Below are 11,618 nucleotides of genomic sequence, written 5' to 3'. Positions count from 1 at the left end.
CCTCAGAATCGATTTTTTAAGTTATATTTTATCTCTCCATAACAACTTTTTACCTACAACAATATTGACCATATTTATATCAGAACACTCTATGTAAAATTACTCCTCTATAACAGCCATATAGAATCTTTAGGTTACTATTGAGATAACACTGTATTTAACAACCTCCTTCTTGTATATATTTCCGAGTAGTTTACTTAGTTTAGTTGGTTAATTAGTTAGTTAGTACACAGTAGCTTAGCTGTCAGAGTAGTTGAAGTTAGTTAGTGGGACTGTATCCACATGTATATATACATCCCTTTGGGATATTAAAAATAACACAATTCATTCTCTCATCTTTGAGTATCAAGTCTCCTTCTCTCTTAGCTCATGCGAAGGTTCTGGACTCCATCAATGGAGTCTTTGATCGAGAGTGAAATTGGTTGTCCAATTGCATAAATTGACATGGTATCAGAGCAGAGGAACTTCCGATTCAATCGTTCCTGACATCTCCTAGCTCAAATAATTTGAGCAGTGTTCCTCGATACTTCTCGATCGATATGTACGGTGTGAGCTTCATCTCATCATCAATTTTATTTTCCAAAATTCTACTTTTATTTTTTACTTTGTATCTCTTCAAATTTCAATATGGCTGTTTTCGATCAAACAGATGCAAGTCGTACTACCACAGATGTTGAAATTGTTGTCAATCCTATGTTGGATCCCAGCGATCCTCTCTACTTACACCCATCGGACAATCCTGGAGCTATGCTAGTTAGTGTAGCTTTCAGTGGAATTAGATATAGGTCTTGGAAACGTGCAGTTTTGCGTGGTCTTTCTGTTAAAAACAAAACTGGTTTCATTAGCGGAGAATGTAAACGTCCTGATCCTCAATCACCAAAATTTCGACAATGGGACCGGTGTGATGATATGGAAACCTCGTGGATTCTGAATTCACTCTCAGAGGAGATAGCATATAGTGTAGAATATGCTAGTGATGTTGTTGAATTATGGAAGGAATTGGAAGATCGATATGACCAAACTAATGGTGCGAGATTGTATCAAATTCAAAAGGAAATCAATGACTTGTCTCAAGGAGTTCTAAACATAACTGGTTACTACACTAAATTGAAGAAACTCTGGGAAGAAATGAGTACTCTGAGTGCAAAAAAATAGTGCAGTTGTCAGTGTAACTATGGTGCTAAGGAATGTATGCACAAGGCTGAGCAGGATAGGAGACTAATTCAGTTCCTCATGGGGCTTAATAGTGTAGCACGATTGTGCGCACCGCATTTGAAATTGTGCGGTGCGCAGTAATTCAACTGCGGCCGCAGATTAAGCAATTTTCTGTCTTCAGAGAGTTGTCATTTTTTAGGTCCCGACATGCGGCCGCCCTCAAAATTGTGCGGATCGCATTTCAATTGTGCGGTCGCACTAAAAATTATGCGGATCGCAGAATCATCACTGCGGCTGCACTTTCAAATTGTCCGGTCCGCACAATCCTATCTGCAGTGTTACGACCATAGTTCTTCCTCCGTGAACCGTCGTGACGACACCTAATCTCTATGACTAGGTAAGCCTAACATTTGCAGAAAAAAGAACGGAAACATAAAAGCTATCAACTAATAAGTAAATTTAAACAAGGAAATGAGATGCCACTCAACATATACAATAATCTCTTCCAAACAGTACATAAACTCTCCCAAAACCCGGAATGTCATAAGTCACAAGCTAAAGAAAGAAACAGTACGCCCATACTCCAGTGTCTAATAAAAGAAGAAAATACAAGAAGTGTTTAACATGAGGAAGAGTAGATAAGGACTCCGAGGTCTGCGGATGCGGCAGATATACCTTGAAGTCTCTACAGCCGCCTCGACTCACTGGTAATGCGACTGATGTGCGGTACCTGGATCTGCACACGAAAAACATGTGCAGGAAAGGGCATGAGTCACCACAACGGTACCAGTAAGTGCCAAGCCTAACCTCGGTCGAGTAGTGACGAGATTAGGCCAGGGCCCTACTGGTATATATATAATAAAATAAGACAGAATGAAATATTGCAGTAAAGATAAATACTAAAAGTTAATGAGAATGAAATCACAGAAAAACAACAGCTTAATACACAGAGATAACAACAGGGGATTTCCAGGATACCACCCCGTAGTCCCAAACGTAAATGTGCAGGGGGATCTACCGGAATACCGTTCTGTAGTCCCAAACGTAAATGTGTAGGGAGGATCTACCGGAATATCGTACCGTAGTCCCAAAGTAAACATGCAGGACAGGGGGATCTACTGGAATACCGCTCCGTAGTCCCAAACGTAAAAGTGCAGGGAAAATCTACCGGAATACCGTTCCGCAGTCCCAAAGTAATATGCAGCTCAACCAACAGAAATAATAGTTACAACAAGAAAACCATAATTTAGGCTAAGTCCCGAGTCAAGGAAGAACATGAAATTTCATTAAACATGCTACATAGAGTTCAGATAGGCAGTTAAGGCACGTAGACATGCTTTTCTAAACTAAACAGGATACTTACATAGGCTAGTGTAGCACAATTTAAGGAAAAGAGATATTTTACTTAATGCAAACGGAGTTTTTTCAACAAATAGCCCGTGTACGCACACGTCACCTCATGTACACGACGCTCATATATCAAATAGTACCATATCCTAAGGGGAGTTCCCCCACACAAGGTTAGGCAAGCCACTTACCTCGAACCAAGCTCAAAAGCCTAACGAGCGGAACAAAGTTAAAGCAAGAAATTGGAAAAATCGCTCAAAAGCCTCCCCGGGCCCACGTCTCGGAATCGAGTAAAAGTCACCTAATAAAAATACCCATACTCTCACGAGTTCACTCGTACAAAAATCATCCAAAACCAACATCTAAATCCCACTCAAAACTCATATTCTTTGTTGGGGAACTTTTTCCCCATTTTCCCAGCTCTCTCACTCAAATCCCCTAATTAGATGAAGAATATAGCAATAGATTAATGTAATATGATCAAAATCGAGTTAGGAATAGTTACCCAATAGCTCTCCTTCAAAATCTCTTGAAAATTCTCCTTCTACCGAGCTCCAAATTGAATTTTGTGATATGAATTTCAAACCCTTGAAACTCCCCTTTTCTGCCTAGCAATTTTCGCTTCTGCGTACCCAGGACCGCATCTGCGGTCCCGCTTCTGCGACAGGGACTCCGCATCTGCGAGTTTTCATTGAAATCCAGAGTCCGCACCTGCGCTCCTTCGTCCGCATCAGCGGCTATATCGTCCGCTTCTGCGGAGCCTTGGGTCCTTCATACCTCCGCATCTGCGACTACCCTTCTGCAGATGTGGCTCCGCTCCTGCGACTCCCTCTTCGCATCTGCGACCCCTGGCCTCTATGCCCAAGCCCGCACCTGCGACTCCTTCCTCGCTTCAGCGCGGCGGCACCTGCGGGCTTCCCACCGCAGGTGTAAAAACACCAGAACCAGCCAACTTCAGAATATGCACAAGTCCAAATTTCAACCCGTTGAGCATCTGAAACACACCCGAGGCACCCGAGACCTCAGCCAAACATACCAACCAATCCTAAAACACCATACGAACTTAGTCGAGCACTCAAATCACGTCAAACACATCTAAAAACACCAATCAACCTCCGATTCAACCTTAAAGAACTTGAAACTTCCAAATTCGACAACCGATGCTGAAACCAACCAAACCACGTCCATTGACCTGAAATTTTGCACACAAGTCATAATCCACACTACCGACCTACTCCAACTTCAAAAATCAGATTCTGACCCCGATATCAAAAATTCCGCTACCGGTCCGTATCTCTAAATATTCGACTTTCGCCATTTCAAGCCTAAATAACTACGGACCTCAAAAACACAATCCGAATACGCCCTTAGGATCAAAATCACCCAACAGAGCTAACGGAATCAACGAAACTCCATTCCAGAGTCGTTTTCACACTGTTTCGACTACGGTCCAAATCATAAGACTTAAGCTCCCATTTAGGAACTAGTGTCTCAAAACACTCCAAAACTCAAAATGAATCATCCCGGCAAGTCACAATAGAAGAAATAGATATCGGGGGCAGTTAATAGGGGATCGGGGCACTAATTCTCAAAATGACCGGCCGGGTCGTTACATCCTCCCCCTCTTAAAACATTCGTTCGTCCTCACACGAGCATAGAGACATACCTGAAAGAGTGAAAAGATGAGGATAACGCTGCGCATATCTTGCTCGGTCTCCCAAGTTGCCTCCTCGACCGGCTGACCCCTCCACTGAACCTTTACTGATGCAATGTTCTTTGACCTCAGCTTTCGATCCTGCTTGTCAAATATAGCACTAGCTCCTCAACATAAGATAGATCTTTGTCCAGCTGGACTGAGCTGAATTCCAACACGTGAGATGGATCACCGTGATACCTCCGGAGCATCGAAACATGAAATACCGGATGAACCCCTACCAAGCTGGGAGGTAAGGAAAGCTCATAAGCAACCTCCCAAACACACCGCAACACCTCAAAGAGACCAATAAACCTTGGGCTCAACTTTCCCCTCTTTCCGAATCTCATAACGCCCTTCATAGGCGAAACCCGAAGCAAGACTTGCTCTTCAACCATAAATGAAACATCGCGAACCTTCTGGTCTGCATAAATCTTCTGTCTGGAATGGGCTGTACGAAGTCTATCCTGAATCACCTTAACCTTCTCCAAGGCGTCCTGAACCAAGTGTGTGTCCAATAATCTAGCCTCGTCCGGTTCGAACCAACCCACTGGGGACCGACACCGCCTACCATACAGAGCCTCACACGGTGCCATCTGAATGCCGGACTGATAACTGTTGTTGCAGGCAAACTCCTCAAGTGGCAAGAGCTGCTCCCAAGAACCTCCAAACTCCATCACACACGCACGGAGCATATCCTCAAGAATCTGAATAGTGCGCTCGGACTGTCCGTCTGTCTGTGGGAGAAATGTTGTGCTCAACTCCACCCGAGTACCCAACACCTGCTGTACGGCTATCCAAACCCGTAATGAAAACTGCGTACCCCGGTCAGAGATGATGATACTGTCACGCCATGAAGTTTGATAATCTCATAGATATAAACTCGAGCCAACTACACGAAAGAATAGGTAGTCATCATAGGAAGGAAATAAGCTGACTTGGTCAGCCTATCTAAAATCACCCAAACTTCATCATACTTCTGCTGAGTCTGTGGGAGTCCAACAATGAAATCCATAGTGATCCGCTCCCATTTCCACTCCGAAATCTCTAACTTCTGAAGCAATCCACCTGGTCGCTGATGCTCATATTTCACCTGCTGGCAATTTAGGCACCGAACAACATACTCCACTATATCTTTCTTCATCCTCCTCCGTCATTAATGCTTCCTCAAGTCCTGATACATCTTCGCGGCACTCGTATGAATAAAGTACCACGAGCAATGAGCCCCTTGAAGAATCAACTCACGTAAACCATGTACATTAGGCACACATAGCCTGCCCTGCATCCTCAATGCATCATCATCCCCAATAGTGACCTCCTTGGCATCACCGTGCTGGACCGTGTCCCTATGGAGCAGGTGGGGGTCATCATATTGACGCTCCCTTATACGATCATAAAGAGAAGATCGAGAAACCACACAAGTCAATACTCGACTAGGCTCAGAAATATCTAATCTCACAAACTGGCTGGCTAAGGCCTGAACATTCAACGCCATGTGCGTCTCTGCTTGCAATAGATGAAAATCCCTCAAAAAATCGATGGTAATACCCCGACAACCCAAGAAAACTCCGGATCTCTATAGCTGAGGATGGTCTGGGCCAACTCTGCACTGCTTCCACTTGCTTCGGATCCACCTTGATCCCTTCACTCGATATCACATGACCCAAGAATGCCACGGAATCTAACCAGAACTCACAGTTTGAGAAGTTTGCATATAATTTCTTTTCTCTAGGTCTGAAGCACTGTCCTCAGGTGCTGCTCATGATCTTCCCGACTCCGGGAGTACACCAGAATGTCATCAATAAAGACAATGACGAAAAAGTCATGATAAGCCAAATCACACTGTTCATCAAATGTATAAATGCTGCCGGGGCTTTGGTCAGCCCAAATGACATAACAAGGAACTTGTAATGACCATACCGAGTCCTGAAAACAGTCTTCCGGATATCTGGCTCCCTAATCTTCAACTGATGATAACCTGAACGCAAATCAATCTTGGAAAACACTCTAGCACCCTGTAACTGATCAAATAGGTAATCAATACGAGGCAAAGGATACCGATTCTTCACTATAACTTTGTTCAACTGGCGATAATCAATGCGCATGCGCATAGAACCATCCTTTTTCTTCACAAACAAGACAGAAGCACCCCAAGGTGACACTCTGGGGCCGAATGAAGCCCTTATCAAGCAATTCCTGTAACTGATCCTTCAACTCCTTCAACTCAGTCGGGTCATACGATAAGGAGGAATAGAGATGGGCTGAGTGCCCGACAACAAATCAATGCCAAAATCAATGTCTCTATCGGGCGGCATGACCGGAAGATCAGCTGGGAACACATCAGGGAAATTCCTCACTACTAGGACTGAATCAACTGTAGGGTATCAATACTGACATCTCTCACATAAGTTAGATATGCGTCACACCCCTTCTCAATCGTTCACTGAGCTTTAAGATATGAAATAACTCTATTGGGAGTGTAATATAAGGTACCCCTACACTCTAATCCCGGTAAACTTGGCATAGCCAACAACACAGTCTTGGCGTGACAATCAAGAATAGCATAATGGGGCGACAACTAGTCCATGCCCAAGATAATATCAAAATATACCATATTGAGCAATAATAAATCGACTCTGGTCTCAAAACCACTAAGAGCAATCAAACACGGCTGATAAACGCGGTCCACAACAAGAGAATCTCCCATAGGAGTAGACATATAAATAAGGGAACTCAAAGAATCCCGAGATACGCCCAAATGCAGGGAAAAATAAGAGGACACATCGGAATAAGTGGAGCCTGGATCGAATAGAACCGATGCATCCCTATGACAGACTGGAACAATACCTGTAATGACAGAATCGGAAGCAACAACCTCTGTACGAGCATGAAGGGAATAGTATCTGGCCTAGCCTCCCCCTCTAGGGTGGCCTCTACCACCCCGACCTCCACCTCGGGCTGGCTGAGCGGGTGGGGTGGCAGCTGGTGCTGTAATCATAGCCTAAGAACCTGGTGGAGCGCGTTGTGGCTGAGAAGTATGTGGAGGTGCACCCCTCCTAAGTCAAGGGCAATCCCTCACCATATGACGAGTGTCGCCACACTCAAAACAAGCTCTGGGAGGACGTGGCAGCTGTGATTGGATCGGGCCAAGTCTGCTGGACTGACCGCTGATAGCACCCCGTGCAGAAGGCACACTAGATACTGGAGGTGCATAATAAGGCTCTTGAGGTCTAGGAGGAGCTGGAATACCACTGGCGGCTCGAAGAGCTAAATGAATGGGGCGACTCACATAACCCCTACCATGACGAACTGCAGTTGGGGCACGGGCACCAGAATAATGGCCCGACTCTCGAGATCTCTTGGCCTCTCTCTCCTCCCTATCTCGAGCAAGCATGCCCTCTACTCTCCCAGCAATACTCACCACCTGCTGGTACGCGATATCCATCTCTAACTCCTGGGCTATGCTAGACCTAATGATGGAAATGAGCCCCTCAATAAAACGGCGAACCCTCTCTCGAACTATAGAAACCAAGGCCGGTGCATGCCTAGCCAAGTCACTGAAACGGATTGCATACTCTGAAACAGTCATAGTACCCTGGTACAACTGCTCAAACTCCGCACGCCATGCATCCTTGAGGCTCTGAGGGACATACTCCCTCAAAAACATATCCGAGAACTGAGTCCATGTAAGGGAAGCTGCCTCATCCGGAATGTCCAACTCATAAGTACACCATCACTGATAGGCTGCTCCTCGAAGCTGGAAAGCAGTGAAAGAAACCCCACTCGACTCTACTATGCCCATAGTGCGGAGGATATGGTGGCACTCCTCCAGAAATCCTTGAGCATCCTCTGATGCAAGACCACTGAATGTAGGAGGGTCGTACTTCTTGTACCTCTCAAACCTCCACTACTACTCTGAAATTGCTGCCCTACCCTCGGGCTGAACTGGGCTACAGGTGGTACCGATATAACCTCTAGGATCTGATCGACCTGAACCCACTGCTCTGGGGTACGGGCAGCGGGAGTCTGTGCTCCTCCCCTGACCTGAGATGTGGCTGCAGCAAGGGGAATCAACCCTGCCTGAGCTAGAGTACATGCTCATGAACTGTGCAAGGGTATCCTGGAGAGCTTGATAAGTAGTAGTAGGCGTATCAGGTGCATGTGCTCCGACTGGAGCTACTGGTGGCTCCTCTTCAGCAGCTCGCGTGGGTGCTCTAGCTGCACCACGTGCACGTCCTCGGCTTCTACCCCAGCCCCGGCCCATAGCGGCTCCAGCAGGGGGCGCGGGTGCCTGGTCATCTCCGATAGCACGTGTCCTCACCATCTGTGAGAGAATAGAAGACAGAAGTCTAGAATTTCGAAGTCAATAATCTCGCACGATAAGGAATCAAATGAAGTGGAATTTTCCTAACAGTTCCATAGCCTCCCTAAGATAAGTATAAACGTCCTCGTATCGATCCGCAAAATTCTAATAAACCGGCTTGTGACTCACGACTCCTATGAACCTAGAGCTCTGGTACCAACTTGTCACGACCCTAGTTTTCCCTCCGTGAACCGTCATGACGGCACCTAGTTTCTACGACTAGGTAAGCCTAACATTTGCGGAAAAAGGAACGAAAACATAAAAGCTATCAACTAATAAGTAAATTTAAACAAGGAAATGAGATGTCGCTCGGCATATACAATAATCACTTCCGAACAGTACATGAACTCTCCAAAAACCTGGAATGTCATAAGTCACAAGCTAAAGAAAGAAATAGTACTCCCATACTCCAGAGTCTAATAAAAGAAGAAAATACAAGAGGTTTTTAACATGAGGAAGATTTGATAGGGACTCTGAGGTCTGCGGACAGGCGGCAGATATACCTTGAAGTCTCTACAGCCGCCTCTTCTCACTGGTAATGCGACTTATGTGTGGTACCTGGATTTGCACACAAAAAATATATGCAGGGAAGGGCATGAGTACACCATAACGGCAACCAGTAAGTGCCAAGTCTAACCTCGGTCGAGTAGTGACAAGACCAGGTCAGGGCCCTACTAGTATATATATAATAAAATAAGACTGAATGAAATATCGCAGTAAAGATAAATACAAAAATTTAAAGAGAATGAAATCACAGAAAAACAGCAGCTCAGTACACAGAGATAACAACAGGGGATCTCCCAGGATACCGTCCCGTAGTCCCAAACGTGTCTAGGGGAATCTATCGGAATACCGTTCCGTAGTCCCAAGTGTAAATGTGCTGGGGGGATTTACCAGAATACCGTTCCGTAGTCCCAAGTAAATATACAGGACAGGGGGATCTACCGGAATACCGTTTCGTAGTCCCAAATGTAAATATGTACGGGGGATCTATCGGAATACCGTTTCATAGTCCCAAAGTAAATATACAGCTCAACCAACAGAAATAACAGTTACAACAAGAAAACCATAATTTAGGCTAAGTCTGAGTCAAGGAAGAATAGGATATTTCAATAAACATGCTACACAGAGTTCAGATAGGCAGTTAAGGCAATTAAGGCACGTAGGCATGCTTTTCTAAACTAAACAGGATACTTACATAGGCTAGTGTAGCTCAATTTAAGGAAAATAGATATTTTACTTAATAAAAATGGAGTTTTTTCAACAAATAGCCCGTGTACGCACTCGTCACCTCACGTACACGGTGCTCATATATCAAACAGTACCAAATCCTAAGGGGAGTTCCCCCACACAAGGTTAGGCAAGCCACTTACCTCAAACCAAGCTCAATCAATCCGAAACAACACTTTTTCCACAAATATCTGGCTCTGAACGTCCCAAATCTAGCCAAAGCCAATTACATAACATAAATACAACTACAAGAAGCTAATCTGACGAACGGAAACAAAGTTAAAGCAAGAAATTGGAAAAATTGCTCAAAAGCCTCCCCGGGCTCACGTCTCGGAATTGGGTAGAAGTCACCAAATAAGAATACCCATACTCTCACGAGTTCACTCGTACAAAAATCATCCAAAACCAACGCCTAAATCTCACTCAAAACTCAGATTCTTGGTTGGGAAACTTTTCCCCCATTTTCCTAACTTTCTCTCTCAAATCCCCTCATTAGATGAAGAATACAACAATAGATTAGTGTAATATGATCAAAATCGAGTTAGGAAGAGTTACCCAATAGCTCTCCTTCAAAATCTCTCGAAAATTTGCCTTCCATCGAGCTCCAAATTGAGTTTTGTAATATGAACTTCAAACCCTCGAAAATCCCCTTTTCTGCCCAGCGATTTCTGCTTCTTGGGTTATTTCCTTTGTCTTAACTTACCTCTCGCACTGGCTCCCTATTTACCCATTACATCCCGGGCAGGAACCCTTACTTCCTTTCCTTGACGTCGTGGTGGCATAATGTTCTGGAATTGTAGCATATCTGTAGGATTTGGATAAGTGCAATCTCATTCCTTTTTTATTTTTATCGCATTCTTCCTTTACCATTCCATAGTCCCTAGAACTACTTAATTCTGACTTAATGCCACATCACTTCATATTCCACCCTTTAGGGAAGTACTAGAATTTAGTGCTACGATGATCTACGTATATATGTTTTATCTCTTTGGCACCTTTTCACATCATCGATGACTCTTACCCACCTTGCGGTAATCCTTCTGCACTAAGGATAACAAATTCATTACTCACGAGGGTGACACTTAGTGTAACTGGCACACTTAGTCTTTTAAGCTTAACTTTGCTCACATTGCTTTCTTTAGGAAAGCGTCTTCTTGAATGACATTCAAGGGTTATTCTTCTGTCGGCCATTCTTTTATCGCCGGAATGCAATCTGAAATTCTCATGATGCCAACTATTATCAAATCATTCAGTCCCCAATTCATGTTTAGTTTACCTTGTTCACTAGCCCATACTGATTTCTTATTACTTTGGGGTCTAACTTGTCCTTCTGGTAATTATGTTAGAGTCGCGAACTTATTTCTTGAAACGAGGATATGACTTTATGGCCTATACTCCCTTTCTGTCTCAAGGCCTGCCACTTCTCGTCTTTTCCTTCACTTGATTATAGACTCTGTAATACTGTCATTTTTTTATCTACCGTTTTCATCCACGTATCGCATCTTACTCATAATGTTTCATTAGCACTTTTCTTATTTCCTGCTAACATTTCTGTCTATCACTTTATTCTGAAAACTTCAACAAGATATTATTTTGCTTTTAGCTCCCCTTTGCTCCATCTACTGGCTCTTCGGGTTGCCTAGAATTATCTCTCTATTAGGGACGGGAGCCATACTAAGATAATATTTATCCTTTCCAGGCTTCCAGTGCCTATCTTTGTAGCACTCATACACCATCTAGGTGTCTCACAAGGAGATCCATTAACACGTTTGCACTATCCTCCTGAAATGTCAACTAACTCTACCAATCCATCCACCATTTTGGGTTACC

The 11,618-nt window shown here is 44.2% G+C and overlaps 1 protein-coding gene across 1 annotated transcript; it reads left to right on the top strand.

Annotated features, from left to right (window-relative positions):
- Nucleotides 1–627: 627 nt before the first annotated feature.
- LOC109208362 lies at nt 628–1,155 on the top strand. Its single transcript, XM_019371465.1, has one exon. The coding sequence runs from the start codon at nt 628–630 to the stop codon at nt 1,153–1,155; it is 528 nt and encodes a 175-aa protein (XP_019227010.1).
- The last annotated feature ends 10,463 nt before the right edge of the window (nt 1,156–11,618 follow it).

The sequence above is a fragment of the Nicotiana attenuata genome, unplaced genomic scaffold, assembly GCF_001879085.1.
Source record: "Nicotiana attenuata strain UT unplaced genomic scaffold, NIATTr2, whole genome shotgun sequence".
Classification (NCBI taxonomy): domain Eukaryota; kingdom Viridiplantae; phylum Streptophyta; class Magnoliopsida; order Solanales; family Solanaceae; genus Nicotiana; species Nicotiana attenuata.
This window is presented reverse-complemented; position numbering and strand designations above follow the sequence as displayed.

Excerpts from the sequence above, each read along its gene's own strand:
- LOC109208362 (XM_019371465.1), top strand. The coding sequence starts at position 628 with ATGGCTGTTTTCGATCAAACAGATGCAAGTCGTACTACCACAGATGTT.